The sequence below is a fragment of the Pecten maximus genome, chromosome 5 (genome assembly GCF_902652985.1).
Source record: "Pecten maximus chromosome 5, xPecMax1.1, whole genome shotgun sequence".
Lineage (NCBI taxonomy): Eukaryota > Metazoa > Mollusca > Bivalvia > Pectinida > Pectinidae > Pecten > Pecten maximus.
In genome coordinates this window covers 2,722,505-2,750,458 of record NC_047019.1, presented here as the reverse complement: position 1 = coordinate 2,750,458, position 27,954 = coordinate 2,722,505, and the positions used below count along the sequence as shown (strand labels likewise).

Genomic DNA, 27,954 nt, shown 5'->3' with positions numbered 1-27,954 from the left:
AAAATAATACAAAAGTGTCTGATACTACCTCTGTTTTCGTGATTTGTTTTATTTCTGTTAATGCACAGGAAAACTACAGCTTCTAACCATCCGCTAATGAGGGGTGAATGGAGTTTCGTCTTACGTTAAGGTACGTGTTAATACGTGAGCCGCAGACTACAAACTTGACAAATAACTTAAACGTTTCCCCATGCATGTGTTAGATAATGGTTGCACATCTTACAATGTACTTTGTTTCTACATCGTTGATAGTATCGTTGAAAAAGTGTATCCGTCCCACAATACAATGTACTGTGCATCAACGAAGGCTTACTATATGAAAAAAGATATTTTGTCTTTATCATTTTTTTTATTTCACAAAGGAATACAATGTTAACAATCATGTTTATCGACTTCAATTTGTAAATGGACTCCTTCATTAACTAAGTGATGAATTAAAAAAAAGTTGTAATACTATGTTATATCTCTTGGAACCTCTGCATCATAAACATTTCCCTAATATGTCATGAAAATAATTGTAAAATATGTTTTCTTTAATAAAAAAAATTGTAAAACATTCATATAAAATCAAAATATACCTCTTGATACCACTCTGCAATACTATTTATCTGATTTTAATAAACATATTTTATCATTAGATTTGGCAACATCACCTTCTTTCAGGTTAGAGACCTTTGATGAGAGTCGTTAATAAGTAGCCAGAGTTTTTTCTTGCCGAAATACCGGAAGTTAGAAACTGACAAGTTCTCATACAGTTGTTGACCTTGGTTTAGGAACTCATTTTCAAATGATGGATAATCACATGCTAAATTCAGGGCTAGATTTTCAATTACTTGTTATAACGCGACAAAATATATTATTTCTTCTACGAAAATGGTCCCAACCGACTTTCGTACATTTTAGTCGGTTCGTTGAATAATAATTCATTTTATATATACACGTTATTTTCTTTTTGAAATAAAATATAATCTTATAATATTTGTCTTTATTTCATCTATGAGTTAATGTCTGGTTCATGCTGATTCTTTTCCGTATTCCTAGATAAGGCGTGTGTAATTATTATTTTGATATACCGTAATAACCGGTTATATTCATAAGGATGATATTTTCGCTTCTTAGCGCGTCATTGAGGTGGTCGCGAACATTTGATCCGTTAAACAATAGCACGGATATTATGTACAGGTAAACTGTGATTAACACTGTTGTCATAGTGTACCGTCGTTAGCCTGCTTATTTGCTATTTATAACAGATGATTTGTTAATGCTAGCACAAAACTATCATGACAATAAGCATAAATCTTCAATAGTGTCGAAACATACCGGTGGTTGGATGCTTCATGTATCTGTAAAGCATTCGGAGCAAATGTCTCCTTGCTAAAATAAGAATCTATACCGTTATATAAAACAATTTGATGTACAGTCCGGTGATTTGACAAAATGTCAAACAGCATTATACAACTGATTATTTCCTTCCATGAATGATCATATCTGCTCGGAGCTAAATTGTTGACATTTAGTTAAAATAGTTGTAAAGCAAAATATTGAAATATTATTAGGTGTTAGGTAGTTTTATTTAGTTTAGTGCAAAATATTAGCAGGTGTCACAATTCATCATCATTTATCTAACATGTGGAGTACAGCCGAATGTTATAGTTATGGAATCTTTTTACAAAAGCTCTAGTTAACGCTACTATTGACATTCCTCTAGTGCTAAATCTATTTTACTCCGAATTTTATTGACTTTCTGTCATTTTGAAAGACGAACGAATCAGGTATTTGTTTGTTTAAAGATAAAACCTTCAATGTCATTATAACATAGCGGTGTGATTATATCACATATGCACTGGAGGACATACACACTATGGACATATCTAATCTAAACAACTAGATAGACTTTTATACTACATGACTCGGCTTTAGTAGTACACATCATTCTCTGAGAAATTGCATTCCGGAGCATGTCGTCATTGTTGTGAATTTATAAAGGTAAGTGTATCAACACAACCACACTATGTGTTCCAATTACCTGTTTGTCTTAAGCAAATCAAATTGTATGATTTGAAACTGTACATATCAGCGATTTGGTCAGGATGTCCTACAGGTATAAGTGCCTGCCCTAGGTAATTAAGTATGCATCCAGATAAGCATTTGATATGGCAATATCAGATATATTTGTATATTTTGTACTGGTTTCTATATTCGTATGATTTGTAAATGTAAAGGTTAATAGTATATCAGCACACGAATTCAATCATAAATATACTTAGTAATCAGGTTATTTTGTCTTGCCTTATCAGTGTGGTTAGTTGTCAAAAGTGTAATATACTAAAACGAAAGTAAGGCAGGTGAAAATCTGTTTTTCATATGCTTATCATAGGATGTTATTCAGGCAATGGATAACTATGTTTCGAACGACAACCGCTTTTTAACATATTGGAATAATGTAGTGTCATTCATTTTTACTGTTATATATTTAATGTTACAACAAGAAACAGGTTAAATTTCAATAACAATATCAGTTTGCATTTATACACATACAGACATCATCAAGCCGTCGTTATAAAAATGGTCATTTTTGATTTTGGAAACTCTCATTATTTAGCTTAATGAACATTTAGTCTAAATAATATCCGTTCTATATTATGTCTTGCTACATGTATGGCTCATTTAATACCAATAGTAGAATTTGATACCTGACTCTATATGTCAATATAAATTCAGTATTTTCGACTTTTGACCTGTCAATATATTGACTGGTGACTGGCCAGGAACATCCAAACGCACCCAAACACCCAAATGATTACGATGAATCGTCTTTCTGCTCGTGTTTGTAAAAAGTATCTCTAGCAACGTCTAGATTCAAAGTAAGAGAAATTTGACGTAAACTCCATCAGGGTTTGTTGTATCTAATTGCGATTTGCCTAACACATAAAATGTCATAAAAGGGTCTGTATGAATTCTGACAGTGCAGTGCAAAACCATAGAAACGTCAACTTTTGAGTTCGAAAATGTACCAAAGCAGGAAATAACAGGTTACTTGGCCTAATAAGACAGCGTAAATGTGAAAAGTTGTGGATTATTCAAGTAACAAAACAGTTGTTTCATGCCTGATCAGTCAACTGTCAAAACTCTCACACTCGATGTTAGGACCAACCCGACGAACTGTTTACCTCGGCCTTCGGCCTCTGGAAACAGTTCATCGGGTTTGGACCAATACCTCGGAGATGAGTTTTTTATGATAATGCATAAGACAGCTGTACAAAACATTACAATGGAATCGTTTATATACAATATCGCAATGGATTAACGCACCTGTCCCATGCTACAAACTTAACGCTACACTATATAAACGCTACAAAACACTTAAGCTGAATAATACAGGCGTTATCACTATATGTAAAACAAATCGGAGCCTACCGTTTATCATACAACCAATACGATTTACAGTATCTGTCAAATATCATAGTAAAACATTCGTGTTCATTAATGATAGATTAACAGTAATTTAATGTACAAAACATATTTATTTCAAAACCTTTCGCCTCAGAAAAAAGGAGGGTCTACATCCAGGGCGACAAACCGTTCGTGAGGACGTAACCTACTACACAAACAGTGCTACACATAATAGGGAAATGACAATTACTAAGGATGTGACGATCTCGTACATACTTGACATGACGTCAAATACTAATAAAGATAACCATAAGTAACGTGTATATGTGCACAAATATGGCAAAGCAGCGAGAATGACAAATTTCAAATAACCAAACAAATTATTTTCTCTTTAAAAAAGTTTGAAGAATATAGTTTACACTAGAACAGAATCAAAATGACGATCACGGATGATATAAATAATTTACTATTTCAAAGATCTTATTAAAGTTCTTAAACTTTGGATTTCCACGGCTCAATAGCATGGTCGTTAAGTAGATACAGCACGCCCAACACAATCAAACACTTGTAGGGGAGTGATAAAGTATTATTACTGAATATATTTTGATGATTTTTATTTTCCTGTCACAGACGGTGTTTGTGTGAATACCGTTAAAACAAGAAGTGGCCTACGCCGTTTCCAATCAGTAGCATTTGTGCCCTCTCCTGGCAACAATCGCTGCTCTTACTCTCCCTAACACCGACCTCAACAAGGTGTTAATTGCATTTTAAGGAATATTATGTCACACACCTCTCCTGAATAAAGACTTGCGTGAGTTGAACGACGTTACATGGGACGTGATGCGCTGTAATGCGCGAAATGAGACTTGTACGTGAAAAACACGCGTCTCCAATTCGAAAAACGAAACCGGTTAGATTAGATGCATGCACAAGCAGATACGATGTTGATATCGCCTCTTCGTAAGTGTTGGATCAACATAGGGATGTCATGGTCATAAATTAAATTTTCGAAGCCGAATCCAAACCATTCTTAGACACAACGGCCGACAATGAGTGCCGACAACTTGACGTGGAGTCTCCATCGCCGTCTTGAATCGGTTGTGGAGGTGCGAGAGAAGTATGCCTTTATCTTGACGTCGCAATGTAATGCGCGGACGTCTATCCTGGTAAGGTCATCCAATATCCCTGTTGCTCTGAGACGCCCAACTAAAAGGGATATTAGTTGTCTCATGTACACCATATCGCTGGGTTACATGACGTTGCAAGTATCAGAGTATAGAAACAAAAAAAGGTATGATAGCCTCCTCAGAAATGATCGTCCGTCCTACCTTACCGCAATTCTAAAAAATTATATAAACAAATTATAACAATCCAAAAGATTCAAAACGCTTACACTCTAAAAACTGACATGTCGGACCCTCAAGCTGTAAAAAGAGTTTTATTACCCTATGATTTTTAACAGTACATGTATAATACAATGGATACAATGCTAATCCAGTTAAATCGCCAACTAACCGTATATTTAGACGTGTTCTTAAAATGCGCTATTGATATGTTGCCACAAGTTTCTGAGTAATGTGACTCGTTTTATACCATTTGGATATTCATTGTCATTCACATTCAGATATTTTTTTCCTATATCTACACTATTCAAAATCTAAGACCGTGACTCTCATTTGTAGCATGTTGTACTCTTATATTTCATACCATTTATAATTAATATATGCAATGTTCTTTTCAATCGGAAGGAAAATTCAGAACAAAATATGGAAACAGCGTCTCCAGTTGATGACATCAAGGTTGGGGATGAAAAGCACACTGCTAAAAGTTTTAAGCATGAGAGGAAACATTTTGAAAACCCTAAATGGATGCTTATGTTCTTTCCTCTTGAATATCAGGTAAGGTTGTTGTACTTAGAAGGTTATAAACCTATTAATGTTTGATTAAGATTATGTTACAGGAGAAGTAACTTCGCGTTGTTCCTATTGATAATACCGTCAAATGTTTATATATATACATGATCATTGATATGCGTAAATGATTATTAATTTTTATTTATTACTTAATATATGGAATGATATCAGAAACAAGTGTTTTATTTCTTTTTTTTTCAGCATATTGCTCTTCGCTTCGTGAACAATGCACAATATTCATCCAAACTGCATGATATGTACAAACAAAATGGTAGGCTATGCATGAATATATCAATTGCTAAGACTATCTTGGATGCATGTGCCAAGATAGAGTGCACGTCTAGCTCTGTAAAGGATGGATTAAAAACAAAAGATGTTTCAGATATTTTGCAGGAGGATATGCTCAAACCATTGGAAGGAATTAAGACATCGAGTGTCTCGGCTATATGCTATATGGTACCAGGTAAGAAAACGTAGATGGAAGTAAAATGCATGTAGAAGTATATTTGTCAGCAACTGGATAACAAAAAGATGACAACAGAGACAGCACAAATTTGATGTTATTGATCGAATGAGTGATTAAAAGTATTACCAAATGAAATATTACAAATAGAAATAATTATTAATTAACTTCTTGCATATTGGTAAAAATATGAAAAAAACGGCCGAATCAATATCACTGGAAAACTTGGCCAATATGGGCAAAACTGAGCCAATATCATATTGGCCAGGTGTTCTCGTATTGTCTCAGTTTTTCGATAGCATCCAGTAGTACAGTATCAAATTCTGAACAGGGTTATCTGCCCTTTTCTCTCTTATCTGTCGCAAACATATCAGGAGGTAGCATTACCATCACTCTTATGCCGCCACAGAAACAAATGAAATATTCCCATCAGTCTAGATCTCTATCCAGCTCTCAAGTATAAATTAAATTAATTACAATTGTATAATGATTCTTGTTACTGTAGAATGTTTTTTATTGAATTAATCGTTGTCATTAAATTTGTTGAACTGATTATTACATGTATTGTAGGCATTACATGTTACATGCATTTGGCAAAAATATGCGTTTTTTCATATTTTTAGCAATATGCAAGTAGTTAATTAATAAATGAGTCATTAATCAGCCAATTCCATACCTCAGACAGACCTTGGCCTAATAACAGGGCCAATATGGAATTGATCGATTAATTACCCTATAATATCAAACAAACAAAGAGCAATATAGAAAATACAAGCATTTATCATAAAACAGACTAATTTGATGTGGCATCTTAATTCATATACAATTACCAGCTGAAATATAAGGTGAAAGCAACTCATTTGAAGATATTACATTAATGAATACCTTCGACATCTGGGAAATGCAATAATCGAACCGAAAGTCAGTGATTATTTAATAGCAAAATATAAAAATATTAAATACCAAAGAATTAGTAATCATGCTGTGTATACATCATGTTATGCCAATTAAAACAAAAATTTATAAATGTAATATCAATACACAAAGAATAGACGTGTATGACGATAGATGGAAACTCTTTATTAAAATATGATGTTAATCATAAATGATTTTTGATGGTGTTATTTCCGAAATGTTTGTCGACCATTTCATTTGAAACTGTACCCCATAGATAAAATTTGGTAAGATTATCGATGATATTTTTGGTAATTATTTCTCCCGTGCCAAGTTCACTACTTTGACGACGTCAACAGTATCAACACAATTCTCGCGATATATCTTGTATAACAATAGATATTTAGAATACTTTCATATCTGCGTATTGGTATAATATCTTGTCAGATGTTTTAAATTAAAAACAAATATGACATTATAATAGTTTTATAAAAAAAAAAAATCCTTGTTCCAATTAGCAGCTAATCTTATCTTTTATAATCGAATTCATTCAACATTTCTTTGATAAATAGTTTAGCATACAAGTTACTTTTGCCATTCATCCAGCGTAGACGACCCTATGGAAGTTTTAAAACTCACATTGTAGCTTTTCTGAATAAACTAATTTGTGTGCCAAATTATTTTGTTACTGTAACAGGTCCTTCATTTGAAGGTGATTTCAACTGTGGCTGTAATTAACATAATACGTATTGACTTTTAGAGTCTTCTGAGGAAAAACCGACACCAGGAGAAGAATATTTTAGACAGCTGCTGCAGATCATGGCCGACAAAGCAGTAAATTATCTCGAGTATGATATATGTGTAAGTGTTCATAAATGAGATGGGAAAGCAGTACTAAGCCGGTGATGAAATCGTGATGATGTTCAAAAGCTTAGTATTGAAAGCTAATGTGCTGAATTGGTTAAGTAATTAGTGTAAACATCAAGAATGTGACAAAGTGTATGTCATGAAGGACATGTCCAATGATATATCACGCAAATGATTAATTTACTGTATATCTAATGGAAATTGTTGAATCAAACGTTCCTATTTCATATTATCCTTTTCATTTCATTCTCTCAGATAGTGTTATACAATTTTTATTGCTCTTTTTATGTTTTTCTGTGACGTTCAGAGCAGATTTTTGACAAATTGAGGGCAGTATCATTAGTTTAAAGTGACCTAATATTACTTATTAATCATGGCATTATCAATTATTTCAGGAATACAGAACTACTTCCGGACAAGGTATTATTTGTTTCTATTCTCAAGATTTTCATTGAAGGTGTGTTTATTCTTTACCATTCTACATTTCTTAGTATTTAGCCATCATCTGTATATACACGTTGTGTGCTATTCAAAACATCAGATTTCGTGTGGACGTAAGGAAAATATGAATATTCACTGGAGTAAAAATGTTCAGCTTAATATGTGTCCCAGAATTATAGACGACAAGTAGATCACAATGAATTGGTTTACAGGTTATATTTCTAATCAACTGCTATTAAAAAAACATTATTGTTTACATGTAAAGGTGAGCTGAACTACTTCAAGCGCATGAAAAGCCTCGGTAGTGATGGTCTTTATGGTGAGTTCTATAAAAAGTTTTGGGATGATGTCTCAGAAATGATGTCAGGTTAGCTAAACGACGAATACAGGAAAGGTGAGTCAAGAAATGCAGAGGTGTGACATGGTTATTTACAGTTAATTTGTGATTTTTATTTTTTGTTTTTGTTATATAAGATAAAAGATTTGTCTGATAAGTGTGTGAGGACTTCAAGTACTATGTAGGAGATATGTGTCGTGAAGTCCTCAAGTTTAGTGCAACGTTCTGCTGCTACAAGGAGGAGGTTCCACTGTGTTTTTATGTGTGGGAAGAATGAGTATTTATATGTGTCTTCCGTAACAGAGATATGTCTGAATGAGTGTGTGTGCATGTCAGGTTCTGGTCTCTACCGGGGTAAGAATGGTGGTGTAATTAACGGCTATTTGATGAATTATTTTGTAGAAGAGTGTAGCCTTCGTGTGGGTAGTGTTGGCAATGGAAGTTTTTGTATCATGTTTGTGGCTGAACTAGTGTTATGGTATTTGTTGTTGGCATATCGTGCTGCTCTGCGTTATGTTTGTTTTTTTGTTGTTTTTGTTTTTGTTTTTTTCTTTGTGTTATAGGGGTCCCATATAGTAAAGCAATATTCCAGTTTGGGTGTAACTAGTGTTTTGTATGCTTGTTATTTTATGTGTAGTGAGTTAATTTTGAGACGGCGCTTCAAAACACGTATCGATCTGTTTTCATTGGAGGTGATGTTGTTGATGTGTTTGTCCCATTTTCGGTGGTTACGTAGTGTGAGGCCTAAATATTTGCTCGAGTCTACTTGTTGGAGTGTGATTGTGGAGAGCGTAATCGTGGTGTATTTTGTTTCGTTTTGGTAACATGTTCATGATGTTGCAGTTTTCTGGGTTGAACTTTATCATCCAGTCAGATTCCCACGATGCTGCTGCGTTTATGTCTTCATGTTGTTATATTGTGTCGTCCTTTTTGTTAATTATTTGTAGACGATACTGTTGTCTGCGAATAGTCTGGGTGTACTTTGTTGTATGTATTTGTGTAAATCGTTAACATAGATTAGGGAAATGAAAGGTCCCCATCAGGTTCCTGGAGGGACTCCTGATGTTGCATGTATTGTGTCTGATGTTTTACTGCTGTTTGGGTGCGTTGTGAGAGAAGTCTGTGATCCATGCGGATGTGGTGCCTGTTATGCCATAATATGAGAGAATACACTGCAAGCGTTTTTGTGGGACTTTGTCAAAAGCTTTGGCGAAGTCCATGGTGATGATGTATGTCTGTTAGTGTTGTTGTTTTGTGCGAGGTCGTGTATAAATGTGACAAGCTGAGTTTCGCATAACCTGAAGGATCCTAAGCCGTGTTGAAGGTTGCATAGTATGTTGATGTTATCCAAGTGTGTAATTGTGGCACTTGTGATGATAGGTTCAATGAGTTTCCATGTGAGTGAAATTGGTCTGTTGTTTTTTTTATATATAGGGTTGACGTTTGCATGCTTCCAGTCTGTTGGTAGTGTAAATGTGTGAGTGAACAAGTGAACAATTTTGTAAAAATGTGTGCTCGTAGCTCTTAAAGTATTCTGTCGTATGTTGTTTTGTCCAGTTGCGTTGTGTGTGTTTATGTTGCTGAGGAGTTTATCTATTCCTTGATGTGTAATGTTGATCTCTTGCATGGTGGGATGTGGTGGATTTCCTTTGTTGGGTATCGGATAGTCTTGTTCAGTTGTGAAGGCATGTCGTGTCTGTCATTCGATGTCCGTCGTCTTTACGTAGGGCTGTGATGTTTGTGTTTTCTTCTCTTGAAGTTTTAATGAAGAACAATATTTTTTGGGGTTGTGTTTTTGCCAAGGTCTGATATTTGGTGTTCGTCCACTGGGATGTCTTTTATCATTTTTTCTATGTAGTGTTTTGTTTTGCCGCGGGAGTGTAAACGTTTACATTTGGTCATGAGCTGGCGGATGGAGTGCGTTATTCATTTGAGTTTTGCTTTGTATATGATGTGTTTATCTGGAATGTTTTTCTCAAGTGAGCAGTTGATTGTTGTTTCCAGAGGTAGTGTGCAGTTTGGTTGCTTTGACCGTCGAGTTTTGTATTAAGTTGTGTGAGATCATGGCTGATGGTGTCTCGATCAGCTTTACTATATATGAATACGTCTTTGGATTATCTTTTTTATCTGTTTAGTCGAACGTCAAGTTCAGTGTATACTATGTCCTGGTCAGCTTTTCCTATGGGTGGTTTCTATCTTGTTAACTATTGAGAGGCGGTTGGTTATGGTCAGATCAAGAATGTGGGGTAGGTTATTGGCTCTGTCTTAATCTATTCATAGTGATTTCTACCTGGTCGAGTGAGTGTCCTGTGTCCGATGGTGGTCTGTAGTAGGCTCCTATAATGACGTTGTGTGAGTTTGTCAAGGAGATGTTAATGTAAATGAATTCATTTTCAGTGTCTAATTCTTTTATTTGTTCTGGTTGATATTTGTTACTACTGGAATATATTCGTATGAAGATATTGTATTGCTTAGCCATGATTTTGTGCCTTGAATTATGTCTGGTTTTAGCGAATCCATTATTTGATCTAGGTCTGGTTTTTTGTTTGAGATTGATTGAGAATGAATTGTGGTTACGCGTATTGGTCTGGTGAATTTCTTTTTACTGGTGTCAATTTTGATGTTTTGTTTTATTCTCTGGGTGGTCCTGGGCTTGTCGGGTTGTTATAAGAGCTGCTGTATGTGCTACAGTTTAATTGTGATAATCTGTTTAAAGCGTTGATGCTTGTGGTGTCGAATAGTGTAGATTAAAAGTTTGGTAACTCACAGTCAGACAGTCCCAAGACACCCCGCTATGGTCCATGTATTTTCGGAATGATGGGTTTATTCCTTGGCAATCACAATGGAACCAGGTTTCACATGAATCACAACAGATAGCACTGGATTTCCATGTGACTGTATTACCGCAGGGAACACATGGATATATTTGGGCTCTTGGACCGGGCTTGAGTTCCGTGTCGGAGGATATTGAGAGTAGTAATATGCAGAGGTATATGCAGCTCGGTTTAATTGTTTTATATTTTATGAAGAATGGGTATGCCGCGAAGCAGTAGTAGAGTAGCTGTATGTGTTTGCGTGTGAGGACGAGAGCATGATATGTTGTATGGTCGGTGTCTGTTTTGTATGTTGTCCAGAAAATAAGAAGGGCTGAGGCTGGTAAAAGGGATGTGCACTTCATTCCGATATGTTGGGGCTTACCTGTGGAATTAACGAAGTGTTGCAAGTCAAGAGATGCTCGTCTGAGAGAATAGGGTGTTTACAAGAATGGATGCAAGATTGCGGGGGATTTAGTAAGGATTTGGAAAATAATACAGAATATAGAATAAATTGAATTGGAGTGGAAGGAGGTCAGGATTTGATCGGAAAGGGATAATATTGTAGGGATAATACTAGGGGCGGTTATGAGTATATATATATACATATTAAGGTATAGTACGTAATAACGATGGTATGGTCCAATATAGGTACTGGATCCTAACAAACAGATGCTCGCTGGATGCGTATTACTATAAATATATAATCTGTCAAGTTGTAATAACGACAGTAAAGATTTTTCTCGAATGTTCGAGGCAATCTGCCCCTTTATCAAGACTCAAGTAAAGTCCAAACGATCACAAATAGACATAGAACACGGAACAGTTAAACAAATATAGTGAGTATAAACAACGAAAAATATCGTTATGTCGCTATGTTGTGAAAACGATCCCCTCGGTCGATAATAAATTCGCCGAGGGCCTATTATAATTAATAAGAAAACATCTTAGATGGTGTACAGGTTGTTAAAGTAAATAATAAATAATATAACTAAAATGTTTAACAAAATAACATCGCGAGTTGAATCGATGTGATGGCAGCGCGTGCTATGTAGGGAATGTTATTGTTTTTGTTTTTCAACGCGGTAGGTTCAATTCGTCCCGCAAATCTTGGCTCAAACAACGGGTAGCAGTACCAATTTCGGGTGGCAAATCCCATATTACTGACTAGAATTAGTTTGTTTTAACGTACATTGAATAATTTTGAACATAATATAAATGTATTTATGTATTATGCATAATATTAACATAAAAAATCAAACAGAATGGTGGTCGATCACGAAAAGTCTCATATGGGTAATAATAACCGGGTAGCTGTATAAACGGCTACTATTTGATGAATTATTTTGTAGAAGAGTGTAGCCTTCGTGTGGGTAGTGTTGGCAATGGAAGTTTTTGTATCATGTTTGTGGCTGAACTAGTGTTATGGTATTTGTTGTTGGCATATCGTGCTGCTCTGCGTTATGTTTGTTTTTTTGTTGTGTTTGTTTTTGTTTTTTTCTTTGTGTTATAGGGGTCCCATATAGTAAAGCAATATTCCAGTTTGGGTGTAACTAGTGTTTTGTATGCTTGTTATTTTATGTGTAGTGAGTTAATTTTGAGATGGCGCTTCAAAACACGTATCGATCTGTTTTCATTGGAGGTGATGTTGTTGATGTGTTTGTCTCATTTTCGGTGGTTACGTAGTGTGAGGCCTAAATATTTGCTCGAGTCTACTTGTTAGAGTGTGATTGTGGAGAGCGTAATCGTGGTGTATTTTGTTTCGTTTTGGTAACATGTTCATGATGTTGCAGTTTTCTGGGTTGAACTTCATCATCCAGTCAGATTCCCACGATGCTGCTGCGTTTATGTCTTCATGTTGTTATATTGTGTCGTCCTTTTTGTTAATTATTTGTAGACGATACTGTTGTCTGCGAATAGTCTGGGTGTACTTTGTTGTATGTATTTGTGTAAATCGTTAACATAGATGAGGGAAATGAAAGGTCCCCATCAGGTTCCTGGAGGGACTCCTGATGTTGCATGTATTGTGTCTGATGTTTTACTGCTGTTTGGGTGCGTTGTGAGAGAAGTCTGTGATCCATGCGGATGTGGTGCCTGTTATGCCATAATATGAGAGAATACACTGCAAGCGTTTTTGTGGGACTTTGTCAAAAGCTTTGGCGAAGTCCATGGTGATGATGTATGTCTGTTAGTGTTGTTGTTTTGTGCGAGGTCGTGTATAAATGTGACAAGCTGAGTTTTGCATAACCTGAAGGATCCTAAGCCGTGTTGAAGGTTGCATAGTATGTTGATGTTATCCAAGTGTGTAATTGTGGCACTTGTGATGATAGGTTCAATGAGTTTGCATGTGAGTGAAATTGGTCTGTTTTTTTTTTTTTTTATATATATATAGGGTTGACGTTTGCATGCTTCCAGTCTGTTGGTAGTGTAAATGTGTGAGTGAACAAGTGAACAATTTTGTAAAAATGTGTGCTCGTAGCTCTTAAAGTATTCTGTCGTATGTTATTTGGTCCAGTTGCTTTGTGTGACTTTATGTAGCTTATCTACTCCTTGATGTGTAATGTTGATCTCTTGCATGGTGGGATGTGGTGGATTTCCTTTGTTGGGTATCGGATAGTCTTGTTCAGTTGTGAAGGCATGTCGTGTCTGTCATTCGATGTCCGTCGTCTTTACGTAGGACTTTGATGTTTGTGTTTTCTTCTCTTGTAGTTTTAATGAAGAACAATATTTTTTGGGGTTGTGTTTTTGTCAAGGTCTGATATTTGGTGTTCGTCTACTGGGATGTCTTTTATCATTTTTTCTACGTAGTGTTTTGTTTTGCCTCGGGTGTGTAAACGTTTACATTTGGTCATGAGCTGGCGGATGGAGTGCGTTATTCATTTGAGTTTTGCTTTGTATATGTTGTGTTTATTTGGTATGTTTTTCTCAAGTTAGCCGTTGATTGCTTTGACCGTCGAGTTTTGTATCAAGTTGTGTGAGATCATGTCTGATGGTGTCTCGATCAGCTTTACTATATATGAATACGTCTGTGGATGATCTTTTTTGTCGGTTTAGTCGAACGTCAAGTTCAGTGTATACTATGTCCTGGTCAGCTTTTCCTATGGGTGGTTTCTATCTTGTTAACTATTGAGGTGCGGTTGATTAAGGTCAGATCAAGAATGTGGGGTAGGTTATTGTGTTGGTGTTCTGTCTAAATCTATTCATAGTGATTTCTAACTGATCGAGTGAGTGTCCTGTGTCCGATGGTGGTCTATAGTTGGCTCCTATAATGACGTTGTGCGAGTTTGTCATGGAGATGTTAATGTTAATAATTCATTTTCAGTGTCTTATTCTTTTATTTGCTCTGAGTGATATTTGTTACTACTGGAAAATATTCGAACGAGGATATTGTATTGCTTAGCCATGATTTTGTGCCTTTAATTATGTCTGGGGTTACAAGGATTTGGAAAATAATATAGAATAAAGAATAAATTGAATTAGAGTGGAAGGAGGTCAGTATTTGATCGGAAAGAGATAATAATGTAGGGATAATACTAGGGGCGGTTATGAGTATATATATATATATACATATTAAGTGGTTGCATAGCGTTCTAGTGTTGAACATGATACAGTCACGCTAGTATCCGCCTTCGGCCCACGTTTGCCGAGGGGTTCATTGTTGTTTCTCCAGTTACTAAAACATTATTCTTATTGTATTTTTATTGTATTTCCAGTACTTCTTATATACATTATGTGATTGTATTTGTATTTTTTGTGTTTTGATAAAGGGGCGGATTGCCTCGAAAGCTTAACAAACCTCATTGTCCACACTGTTTGAATTACTTCCTTGCCCCATATAACCATTACAAGTAATTCGTATCCTCCATACATGTATGTGAGAATCCAGTGTTATCTGGATTATACTGTTTATATTACTTCTTTGACCCATATATAAATATTAAGGTATAGTACGTAATAATGATTGTATGGTCCAATATAGGTACTGGACCCTAACAAACAGAGGTTAGCTGGATGCGTATTACTATAAATATATAATCTCTCAAGTGGTAATAACGACAGTAAAGATTTTTCTCGAATGTTCGAGGCAATCTGTCCCTTTACCAAGACTCCAGTAAAGTCCAAACGATCACACATAGACATAGAACACGGAACAGTTACACAAATATAGTGAGTATAAACAACGAAAAATATCGTTATGTCGCTATGTTGTGAGAACGATCCCCTCGGTCGATAATAAATTCGACGAGGACCTATTATAATTAATAAGAAAACATCTTAGATGGTGTACAGTTTGTTAAAGTAAATAATAAATAATATAACTAAAATGTTTAACAAAATAACATCGTTGAATCGATGTCATGGCAGCGCGTGCTATGTAGGGAATGTTATTGTTTTTGTTTTTCTACTCGGTAGGTTCAATTCGTCCCGCAAATCTTGGCTCAAACAACGGGTAACAGTACCATTTTCGGTGGCAAATTCCACATTACTGACTAAAATTAGTTTGTTTTAACGTACATTGAATAATTATCAACATAATATGAATGCATTTATATGGCAAGCCAATATGGCAAGCCAAAGTGGAAAAAAGTCACTATTTATGGATATCCATAAATGAATTATGGATATCCATAATTCATTTATGGATATCCATAAATAATTCTTAATATCCATAATTAATTCTGATATCCATAATTCGATTTATGGATATCCATAAATCAACTTTAATTATGGATATCCATAATTCATTTATGGATATTTAGATACGAATTATTGATATTTACAGGCGATTTATGAATATCCATAATTCATCGCGTTTTTTAAATATCCGTAAATCATTTTTAAATATCCATAAATCAGCGACCCCTATTGTTGGTATGTTGATTTGAATATTAATTTGCTAAAAGAAATGTTGATACCGTGTCCCTTTTTATAATAATGAGTAAGTAATGGTAAACACATAACTAATATACATTTATTGGTGATTGACTGATTATTGGATCATGTTTAAAATGTATGTCCCTGGTATAATACATCAGTCTGTGTCACCCGAGCGGTCATTTTCAGAGTCCATTCACTAAGATTTAATGGTTTTAAAGGCTCAAACTGATATTGTTGGATTCCATTTTCTTGTCGGCAATATACGCAAAAGTCATCAACCTCAAAACTTAGGTCCAGATCGTATCTAGATATGTCTGTGTTTCTACTGTTCACATTGTCGTATATACTGCTTGCGACTATTACAGTTATACTCCGATAAACCTGTGACGTCATAGACTGAAGCAGTCGACCGACAAGAATCGCGTACTTCGATGTGCGATATCTCGGCACTAGGTCAACCGATTTTGACGCGGTTTGCGACATTCTTCTTTGGTGGTTACATAGAATAACATATTTGAATATCGTTTTCCGTTCCGGTTTCACTTTTGATCAGATAACTATTACGGCCCCGCAAGACTATCTTTTAAGAATACGGATTTCAAACATATATAGCATCTTATTATACCTACAACATAAGCCTACATGATTGCAATATACAGATAGCTGCAAAGCAGTGGTGCAAACAAATTGACATCAACACGTTTCTTCGAAATAAGTGATTGTGTCTGTTATGTATTTAAATAATGTTTTTAAAACACACACAAAGTAAATCAATTATTAGATACCCTCAAAATTTAAAAGTCAGTGTGGAAAATATAACTTGAGTTATTTTACATATTAGGTTTGAGTGATGTTGACGAAGATGGTGGATCAAGTTCTACAAGCAGAAGTCTCTGGAAGTCCAGCCTTCTTTGGTCAGTCACTCAAGGATCCAAAGAAATCGGCAGAACTTCTTAGGATTCTAAACAAAATTAGAGAATGTAAGTCGATGCAATTGGACTCGTATGATGACAATGTGCTGATTTTCCTTTACCAAATCAAACTGTTAGATATCATAGTTTTCTGAGTAATAATGTCGAAATGTCGAAAGAATACTTACATTTTCGAGAATCGTGAAGACAAAGCTACTCCCTTCATATCATCTACATAGTAATATCTATTTAATTTCTACTTTTTGTGTTTTGCAATCATACGTATTTATTTAAAAATATGAAAATTACATGAATTCGAAACACCAGAAATAAAATGTATCAATGAAGAACAAAGAGATCACATATCCGTCAGAAGGGAAGAAAGGGAGGCATGCCGGTTTCAAAATTTATTCAAACCGGTGACGCGTCCTACCATGTGATCAAAATGCGATGATGCCTTGTTTTGCTTCCTGTAGATTAGAACATATTTTCTTATTCGAACACTTTTACATTTCAAACAGTACAAAACTGTCCAGTGGATATTCCACCAGGGTATGCGCAAAGGGCAACTGCTGCAGAAGTAGTGAACGATGGTACGTATAAGCTTAATTACAAATATATAATTTGCTAAGATTACCTACAAACGAGGCTCAAGAAGTTAATACTCTTTATAAAAGAACATATTTTTTCATTAAGCAAATGAAAGGAAATTTACGCTGTAACTTACACATGTTGAAGCATCGCAGTTACATATTTTGCATGACTATCAATGACTCATTTGCTTGTTCTTGCCAAATTGATCTTCTGCAGGGATAATAGAATAATGCAAGCAACTAGCCCACAAAATAACATTGTATAGAGCTCCTTCAAACCTGCAAATTTTCTCGTCGGTTTATCTAGTTTCAATTCACTTAAACTAGTTGATGAGTCCTCTCAGGGGGACGGGGTATTTTGTCAAATAATATTCTACAACTGACACTTTTACATATTAAGTTATTTTATGTCTTATTGATTCAGACGATCTGGAGACGGATGTGGTTCTCGGTAGTAGCAGGGAGCCAGAGCCTGCTCTCTTTGGAGAAGAGCTTTTCAAAAGCAAATCAAGCAAACAATTGACTCTACCAGGATCACAAGGAAGTAAGTTTATATTTAAGAACTACAAAGCAAGAATTCTAACGAAACTAGGTCATACTTAATTAATTATTGTTGATATATTTTTTCAATCTATTACGCATTTTGTGAAATGACAAAACCATCCTTGATGACCGGGATGGTAGCGCGACGAGTCTTAAAGCTGACAAGGCAAGTAAAATGCTTCAAATTGAGATTTAAAATGACACAAGAAGTTTCTGTCTTCAGACATCGTTTCTGAGATTTCCTCCTAAAGATTACAGTATGTTCCGGTCATCGTAGCTAAGGAATTGTCCATTTTTTAGTTTGTGCTCTGCTTTGAGATGTATACCTGGATCCAACTCCTATATAAAGGCCCATGAAAAGTCAAACAATTATTACTCTTGCAATATAAAGCGATACATCCCACACTATTTCTATTCTCGATCCCTCCACCAAGACTACCAACATATTTTTTCACAATACACCAATAGCAGAATATGACATTAAAAATTGAACAGGTAATTATCAGAAAATGGTTGTAATCGATCAAAATATGTACAATCCAGATTACATTCAAATATGTGATAAAGAGAAAAATCTTTAAAATATAGCAAATACATGTTTCAGTATTATGTCCTTATAGCAAAAATGTGTAAAAATAGTAGTATTTCCAGTCAGTTCCATTAGAAAACGAATACCTGTCAAATACCACAAAAAACTACTGACATCTATCCTAGAGGTCATTTTCGCTCATTTTATCGGGTAAGCGTAAACACGATACATATAACAAGCGATGTATTATATCACAGGGGCTAGCAGTGATTTATACGGAATGAAAATAAAATTGACAAAAACGAGCTCATAACATAACATGGAATTTAATGCGTTCTTTCATGTTTTCTGTTGGTTTTATTATTATTATCCCATAAATATCGTGAGTAAATGGACAACTCAAACGACTGCAAAATTATACGATAATAACGGACCTCGGTGGTTATATTTATTTTTTCTATCGCTTTGATGACAGTCCGTAGGCAAGGTATGCGCGAACGTGGAAAATGAACTATTTCGGATCTATTCATTATTTGCTAGTTATCATTTGTGTGCGGATTTTATTTTTGTGAGGAAATTGTAGGATAGCTGAGAGATAATGGCCATCTTCACTACTCTGACCGCAAGTACGTGCGGTCATCTAACGCGGAAATGAATATCTATTACTTGTGTGATTTATTAATATTTTCTTTTAATCTCATTCGGAAGTTTTTAACTTGCACGGTCAGCTTTAATTTGGGGAGAAACCACGGCACATTTGGAAAACCTACATGGTCGGACAGGTCATCCCTTTCACATCAGATCTAGGAATCGAACCCCAGTCGTCTAGATGAAACGTAATACAGTTATCATTGCACCATACAAACAACATCCATCATTTTTCCTTATTCTATTTTCTTCATTCTATCTGTAATGATAACGTTACCTAATATTATATGAATCGTTCATCTTATTGATAGGCAATATAACATAATCTATTTTGGATGGCATTGGGGAAATAATGAAAACCTTAAAATGACAAGCGTTCGACAATATGTATACTGTCGTTTCAGAAAACAATACAAACATTGGAAATGTGAGGTATCTGCTTGCAACTCCAGCTGCGAGTTCCGTTTTAGAGATGGATTATGGTTACGATGCTGTTGTACAAGCTATATCAACTTACATGAAACACAAAGGTAATAAAACAATAAAGTGTTGAATAAATACATCTATATATAAATTGTCCAGTTATGCAGATTGTCAATTCATTCCTCCTTTTGGAGATTTTTGTTATATATAGGGTTTTTTTCTTCAGGAAATGTAGAATTCGACGTGAACGACCTAATAACTATCTTAGAGGATGAAGAACCTAAAATCCAGAAGATAGAAGCTACAAATACGTAGACGAAGGCTGTTCAAGAAAAATAATCATTATAACTTTTGATTGATATGTCTTTCTTATTATATATTATATGTAATAAATCTATTTTCGTGAAGGTGTATTCAGTCTTTGTAACTTCATCTCCAAGTTTGTAGCTATTACTGTTTACTCGTAAGAAAGAAATTATGAACTTTTAACAACACCTTAGTCCACGAGGACATATTATGTGCAATATATACAACTGGAGTACAGCTGTGTATTTGTAGAAACAGTGTTGTCAGCAAAATTTGACTTAACAATACCATGCATGGAAATATTTCCTCAACGATGAATTGTTGAACAGAACATAACGGAACGTCTTCTTAAGGTAAAACATTCTTCACTTCTGGAAATAACAGGAAAGATGCATTTCCCTGCGATGCTGATTTTCATTCTGTTTGTTACTTCCATCCAATCGAATCAGAAACCCACCAGGTTCTTAGAAAACATAAATCCAACAATCTGGAAAATAAGAAGAAAATTTCAAAATACACCTTATTTTATTTCTAATAAATCCATCTGTATGATTATTTTTCTTACTTTCTATCTAAAATATACATGCATTCAATATGTGGGAACATATTACCAATCCGGAATCTCGAGAAAATCGCTATGTGAATGCTGTTGAACTTTGATTAACATTTTGATTTCAGTCGGGTGATATTAATATAAGGAAAGTATGTGCATTTATGAGTGTATGCAACAGTTAAGATTCACCGAAACTCAATTAGGCCTAACAGGTTGACATTCCTACACACAAACAGAATCGCCTATTTTGATTATTCCATGGAAATGCTAGCGCAACTGGTCATAATGGTAGGACTTAATGGTGTAAATGTGTTAGATAATTAACTGTATGTGGCAATATCATATTATTGCAACTATTATTAGTGAGCGTCAGAATTGCATTGAATATGTTCTTTTGATGTGGATATTATTTTAAACAAATCCGTTCTTGACTTGGTTCAGAGATTCATTGTCGATACCAGACGATTTTCTTGACTCAATACTGGAAATTGTAAATTTATCATAACTGTTTTTTATTCACTTTAATGGATATAGCACAGGCTATTGATTGTGAATGGACTGTTTTTTGTCTGTTGCTGTTTTTTAAAGTGATTACAAAGTATGATCAGTCAATATCATAATGCAATTTCCCGCTTGAATTTAGTAATATACATGTATTGGAATCTCTTTGCAGTTATTAGTTATAGCATTCATATTTATTTTTGGTATGTACATTATGTTGCATATATATATCATAAGGAGAGGGCTTTTATAGGCTTGTCCTGTTGCAAAATTCACTTTGTCTGTACCATCTTGACAAACAAATATTCTGAAATCAAATTGAATATGTACGTGATGTGCTAGATATGCATAGTTAATCGTAAAACAATATTTATTTGATAACATGTACAGTGTACTATATCGATATAGTTATATATGAGTGCACACATTACACGGATAATCTAAAATATGACGCAATGCAAGGTGTTTACCATTTACTATTTACACTTCAAATATAAAACAATATATCCTGAAAAAACTTCAGGTTAGACCTGACAGAGAGATGTAACACTCCCTCTTTTGATGCTAAAGTATAATTGTTAAGAATGGAAGGTAAATATATTTATACAAGAGTAAGACGGTGAGAGGAACCACATACGTCCTTCCAATACATAAATAGAAGGTATAACTTTAAATAATTGGTGGATTCAAATCGACAGCGTTATTCCTTTAATAGTACAATAAACCTCACAAAACAAGGAAATATAATACTCTGTTGGAATTGCCGATCGTCCATGTCGCTTAAACAAAAATAAAGAACTTACCGGGATAACCTGCAACACACCTGATATCAGGCATATGTAGAACGATTTTCCTACAGAATAGTGACCAAGTTCTTGTAGGACCAATAAACAGGACGACAGCATCATAGATCCTGCAGAATATAAGATCAAGCTAATTATACCAAAGAAGCCTTGTTTAGATTTATGTAGAGTAATAACATACCTCACCTGTGTGAAGTAGACCGAAACATCTTTTTATTTATTTAGTTTATAACAGTCGTGAAATAAATTATATGAACTTATACAAATCACACTTTTTGGCGCGGATAGAACGCGGGTTTTACTTTTGATAGAAAATTAAAGTGTCAATGTGTTAGGGTGACCCTTATACATTTATCTGAGAATCGAAACATGGATTCGGTTATCATCGTGCTATTCGACTACCCATTGTAATCTAAAAAAAAACCTACCAAGGCAAACCGCCGTATACAACTCACATCCAGAGACCTTAATTTGTGTGGGTATCACAAGGAGTACTTTTCCCTTAAACGCTAGTCATTAAAAGTGAAGCGTGGCCTCCCAAGCTAGCCCAAATGATATAGATATTTTACTCATTTGAAGCATTATTTAAATGATAATGGGATACTTTCATTAATGGTTTATCAATAACAAAACATACAAAATGAGTTGGAGAATTACTGTGAAGTAACAGCAAGACATTCAAATAGTGTCGTATACTTAATGCCATTTTAAGTAACATTCACAACAGTCATGTAACTCTATCCACGCACACGCTACACTCCTCACAAGGTAATCACACACTACACTCCTCACAAGGTAATCACACGCTACATTTCTCAAAAGGTAACCACACGCTACACTCCTCACAAGGTAATCATACACAACACTCCTCACAAGGTAATCACACGCTACACTCCTCACAAGGTAATCACACGCTACACTCCTCACAAGGTAATCACACGCTACACTCCTCACAAGGTAATCACACACTACACTCCTCACAAGGTAATCACACACTACACTCCTCACAAGGTAATCACACTACACTCCTCACAAGGTAATCACACACTACACTCCTCACAAGGTAATCACACACTACACTCCTCACAAGGTAATCACACACTACACTCCTCACAAGGTAATCACACACTACACTCCTCACAAGGTAATCACACAACTACACTCCTCACAAGGTAATCACACACTACACTCCTCACAAGGTAATCACACACTACACTCCTCACAAGGGTAATCACACACTACACTCCTCACAAGGTAATCACACACTACACTCCTCACAAGGTAATCACACACTACACTCCTCACAAGGTAATCACACACTACACTCCTCACAAGGTAATCACACACTACACTCCTCACAAGGTAATCACACACTACACTCCTCACAAGGTAATCACACACTACACTCCTCACAAGGTAATCACACACTACACTCCTCACAAGGTAATCACACACTACACTCCTCACAAGGTAATCACACACTACACTCCTCACAAGGTAATCACACACTACACTCCTCACAAGGTAATCACACACTACACTCCTCACAAGGTAATCACACACTACACTCCTCACAAGGTAATCACAACTACACTCCTCACAAGGTAATCACACACTACACTCCTCACAAGGTAATCACACACTACACTCCTCACAAGGTAATCACACACTACACTCCTCACAAGGTAATCACACACTACACTCCTCACAAGGTAATCACACACTACACTCCTCACAAGGTAATCACACACTACACTCCTCACAAGGTAATCACACACTACACTCCTCACAAGGTAATCACACACTACACTCCTCACAAGGGTAATCACACACTACACTCCTCACAAGGTAATCACACACTACACTCCTCACAAGGTAATCACACACTACACTCCTCACAAGGTAATCACACACTACACTCCTCACAAGGTAATCACACACTACACTCCTCACAAGGTAATCACACACTACACTCCTCACAAGGTAATCACACACTACACTCCTCACAAGGTAATCACACACTACACTCCTCACAAGGTAATCACACACTACACTCCTCACAAGGTAATCACACACTGCACTCCTCACAAGGGTAGTCAAACACTACACTCCTCACAAGGTAATCACACACTACACTCCTCACATGGTAATCACACACTACACTCCTCACAAGGTAGTCAAACACTACACTCCTCACAAGGTAATCTCACACTTCACTCTTCACAAGGTTATCACACACTGCACTCATCACAAGGTAATCACACACCACACTCCTCACAAGGGTAGTCAAACACTACACTCCTCACAAGGTAATCACACACTACACTTCCTAAAAGATAATCACACACTACACTCCTCACAAGGCAATCACACACTACACTCCTCACAAGGTAATCACACACTACACTTCCTACAAGGTAATCACATACTACACTCACAAGGTAATAACACACTACACTCCTCACAAGGTAATCACACACTACACTCATCACAAGGTAATCACACACTACACTCCTCACAAGGTAATCACACACTACACTCCTCACAAGGTAATCACACAACTACACTCCTCACAAGGTAATCACAGGCTACACTCCTCACAGTGTAATCACACACTACACTCCTCACAAGGTAATCACACACTGCACTCCTCACAAGGTAGTCACACACTACACTCCTCACAAGGTAATAACACAATACACTCCTCACAAGGTAATCACACACTACACTCCTCACAAGGTAATCACACAACTACACTCCTCACAAGGTAATCACACACTACACTCCTCACAGTGTAATCACACACTACACTCCTCACAAGGTAATAACACAATACACTCATCACAAGGTAATCACACACTACACTCCTCACAAGGTAATCACACGCTACACTCCTCACAAGGCAATCACACAATACACTCCTCACCAGGTAATCATACACCACACTCTTCACAAGGTAATCACACACTACACTACTCACAAGGTAATCACACACAACATTCCTCACAAGGTAATTACACAATACACTCCTCGCAAGGTTATCACACACTACATTCCTCACAAGGTAATCACACACTACACTCCTCACAAGGTAATCACACACCACACTCCTCACAAGGTAATCACACACTACACTCCTCACAAGGTAATCACACACTACAGTCCTCACAAGGTAGTCACACACTACACTCCTCACAAGGTAATCACACACTACACTTTTCACAAGGTAATCACACACCACACTCCTCACAAGGTAATCACACACTTCACTCCTCACAAGGTAATCACACACAACATTCCTCACAAGGTAATCACACACTTCACTCCTCACAAGGTAATCACACACTTCAATCCTCATAAGATAAAAGCCTACCATGTATTTTTCGTAGAGGAAAACTAAGGTATGACTAAATAACGTTTTAAAATCAATTCGTAATTGCTAACTTTACATAGGGATAAATAATTTAATAATAAATTATCCGAGAATTATCCTGAAGAATTCTGAATTTAGATGTACGTTTTCCTTTCAAATTATCTGATAATCTTAGAATATTCGTTCAGGTATATGCTTTGTATGTTTTCTTTGTAAGGCTTAATTCGTTAATTTTGTATTCAAAAGATACATACCACTAGCAAATCCTACAAAAATCACAGATCTTGTCGATAGAAAATGGGATCTGATGCCTTTAATGAAGACGATGATAGTAGAAACAGTGCCTCCAACTGCTCCAATTATAGATACTGATGCCAGTACGAGTGCTGCTATCAAAAAGCCGGGTACCGCTGTGAATGAAAGTATTCAAATATGGATGCATAGAAAACAAACGATTTAGTTGAAAATCAGGTAAAATTAGCATTAAAGACGAAAGAACGAGCCTTCTTTATTCTAATACAACGTCTTTGCTAACCCACCTTCGTATTGATTGATTTATTGTCCCGTTTAATTGCATGTCCCACATGCGAATTTCTGTATTTGTGGTTCAAAGGACGCTAGTTCAGTACTTAGAGAACTGTACATAGAATATACGTTGTCACAAAACTTTAATTCGCTTATGAATGTCATGTCAAACAACGCGTCAATACACGTACTGTAAAGAAAGCTTCAGTGATTTGATAAAGTCTATCTCAGTTTTCCATCCGTGTTACAGCTAAATAATAATGTAACTTGTAAACAAGGCCTTATGATAGGCACCACATACATGATGGATTTTAAAAGGAGAAAGCATGCGATAGCCTTCCTTCGTCATTCCTGAATGGGATACATGTACATGGATAGGAAAAAAAGATACTCTTTGTTCCTCTGGCTACTGGATCAGATAACAATGTTCAGCGTCATAGTATGTGTTCATCCGGCTGTGCAATAAGCCCAAACAAAAGAAGAGGAAAAACTCAAATTACGTGAAAAGCATGATCTCATTGAAATGTTAAGTCTATTCACTGGCTACAGGGCCCGTACTGAAAGGCAAAGGGGAACGAAACGTTTCAGAAATATTTTTATCATTCGCATGTTTTGACGGATTATATCAGGGTATGGCGTACGTGCTTCGTCTGTCTTACGTCTGTAGGCCTGTCCGTTTTTCAATATTTGTTTGTCATCACTCAGATCATTTTATATATTTTTTTGTAAAACTTAAAAATAAAATAGGCATATCCACTATGTTCGCCTTTCGAGCTTCTGACATCAAGTTTATTATCACAATAGCCAAAATCAGAAATGGATTTGCCCTTGCTATGCAAACCATCTCTTATAGTTAGCAAACAAAAATTAAAGGCAATAACGAGATGGATTTTGGTTCTAACGCAAAAACGAATGCTTTCGACAATGTTAGTTGCACCTGGACTCCATGTTTAGTGATAAGCAAGTAATACAGTTTAATACGTGCTTATTATAATCTTAATGATGACATCATACACTCTAAGTAACGGCATGCATACTATCTCGATTACGAACTAAATAGTCGAAATGAGAATTCATTAAATGTTTTCGTGTCATTAAATCACAGTAATATTTTCAGGCACCATTTCCTAGTATTTACTGAAGCATGCTTGTTAACTTTAATATTTACTTCGACAAGTCAGGTGGTATATGCGTATGCAGTCACTCCTATTAAATGTATGCTGACATTTTTGTTGAATTTCTCTCATAACAAGCTCACCTACCAACCAACCTGAGCCTGATTTGCATAAAATAAAAAAAAAAATGCAGGGAAGACAAAAAGCATCTTAATTAATACCTCAGGCCCATACTAGTAGATAAACGAACATTTACTTACATCCTTCGGAGAACCATGCTGCTGGAAGACAAGAAGTGGTATCATTTTGTCCCTTACAGCAATCATAAATGAGCCCACGATCAGCACACTCTTCATCAAAAAACCAAAAGGGGGTACAGAAACCGACAACACTACAAATGGTAGTTACAAGCATCAACGGGTAGAGGAATCGCCAGGTCACATCCCCGTGTGGTCCACCTTTTGAGTCAAGACGTTTCTTCCAGGTGAACTCCATTAGGTAAGAAAATTAATCACAGTGTTGTAACTTGTAAGTGTACAAGATAGTATATTGCCTTACCTGTATATTTACATTTCAACATATGCACCTGAAGTCGTAACGTAACGAGAATTTACATTTGATTGTCTCAATATGCTTATAGCATTAAATTTACATCTTTGTCGTGAATGTTAAGTTTGTTCATTTCCTCAGTCCCACAACGTTCTAGGCCTCCAAGTTCTCAATTGTTAATATAACCGAGAATTAAAACAGGTAATGTCCATTACCGTGGTTACAATGTACCTTTGGAACACGTGTCTGTTATTTAGTGAGTGATACTTCGTATGGGTAGAGTAACGTGTAAGATGTCTATACAATTTATAGCTCAGGTAAGGATATTCTGCATACCATGTGTATCACAGAACTTCTTGTTGTTGTTGTTGTTTTTTTGGGTTTTTTTGGGGTTTTTTTTTTTTGTAATTTGCATGTCGTTCTCGGAATTATGCACCCTTGTGATCAGAGATACATACTGAGATGATTCAACAGTATTTACAATATTCTCACTGAAGTTTTATGATTCGTCTCATGAAAGGGTTGTATTACCGCGTCTAAAATCATAAAAAAAACTGAAGATGAATAAAAGAACTGTACCTGT

General features: G+C 35.8%; 2 protein-coding genes and 1 long non-coding RNA gene across 7 annotated transcripts in view; 2 read left to right on the top strand and 1 right to left on the bottom strand.

Annotated features, from left to right (window-relative positions):
• The first annotated feature begins 66 nt into the window (after positions 1-66).
• Positions 67-20,053, top strand: LOC117326850. 5 transcript variants are annotated; one of them, XM_033883628.1, is made up of 8 exons: positions 67-130; positions 5,142-5,291; positions 5,508-5,769; positions 7,424-7,524; positions 7,926-7,950; positions 8,237-8,290; positions 16,841-16,979; positions 17,432-18,047. In XM_033883628.1, the coding sequence occupies exons 2-7, from the start codon at positions 5,160-5,162 to the stop codon at positions 16,954-16,956; spliced, it is 690 nt and encodes a 229-aa protein (XP_033739519.1). In that variant the 5' UTR covers positions 67-130; positions 5,142-5,159; the 3' UTR covers positions 16,957-16,979; positions 17,432-18,047. The 5 variants fall into 5 exon arrangements, 4 of the variants coding, with proteins under 4 accessions (XP_033739519.1, XP_033739520.1, XP_033739521.1 ...); XR_004532522.1 differs by lacking the exon at positions 67-130 and having other exon boundaries at positions 5,102-5,291; positions 17,432-17,503; positions 17,928-17,972; XM_033883629.1 differs by lacking the exons at positions 67-130; positions 17,432-18,047 and having other exon boundaries at positions 5,098-5,291; positions 8,237-8,365; positions 16,841-16,948.
• LOC117326851 lies at positions 18,886-27,672 on the bottom strand. The gene is made up of 4 exons (XM_033883633.1): positions 27,083-27,672; positions 25,437-25,592; positions 21,810-21,919; positions 18,886-20,439 (listed from the first exon to the last, which is right to left on the bottom strand). The coding sequence occupies exons 1-4, from the start codon at positions 27,315-27,317 to the stop codon at positions 20,398-20,400; spliced, it is 543 nt and encodes a 180-aa protein (XP_033739524.1). The 5' UTR covers positions 27,318-27,672; the 3' UTR covers positions 18,886-20,397.
• LOC117326852 overlaps positions 27,213-27,954 on the top strand; it is a 16,229-nt gene continuing 15,487 nt past the window's right edge. The window contains exon 1 of the long non-coding RNA XR_004532523.1: positions 27,213-27,320. This is a non-coding gene — a long non-coding RNA (uncharacterized LOC117326852). The remainder of the gene's footprint in view (positions 27,321-27,954) is intronic.

Excerpts from the sequence above, each read along its gene's own strand:
- LOC117326850 (XM_033883628.1), top strand. The coding sequence starts at position 5,160 with ATGGAAACAGCGTCTCCAGTTGATGACATCAAGGTTGGGGATGAAAAG. Across the intron at positions 5,292-5,507 it reads TCTTTCCTCTTGAATATCAG|CATATTGCTCTTCGCTTCGT; the intron begins GTAAGGTTGTTG and ends TTTTTTTTTCAG. Across the intron at positions 5,770-7,423 it reads TATATGCTATATGGTACCAG|AGTCTTCTGAGGAAAAACCG; the intron begins GTAAGAAAACGT and ends ATTGACTTTTAG.
- LOC117326851 (XM_033883633.1), bottom strand. The coding sequence starts at position 27,317 with ATGGAGTTCACCTGGAAGAAACGTCTTGACTCAAAAGGTGGACCACAC. Across the intron at positions 21,920-25,436 it reads TTTTGTAGGATTTGCTAGTG|GATCTATGATGCTGTCGTCC; the intron begins GTATGTATCTTT and ends TATATTCTGCAG. Across the intron at positions 20,440-21,809 it reads GTGTGTTGCAGGTTATCCCG|ATTGTTGGATTTATGTTTTC; the intron begins GTAAGTTCTTTA and ends CTTATTTTCCAG.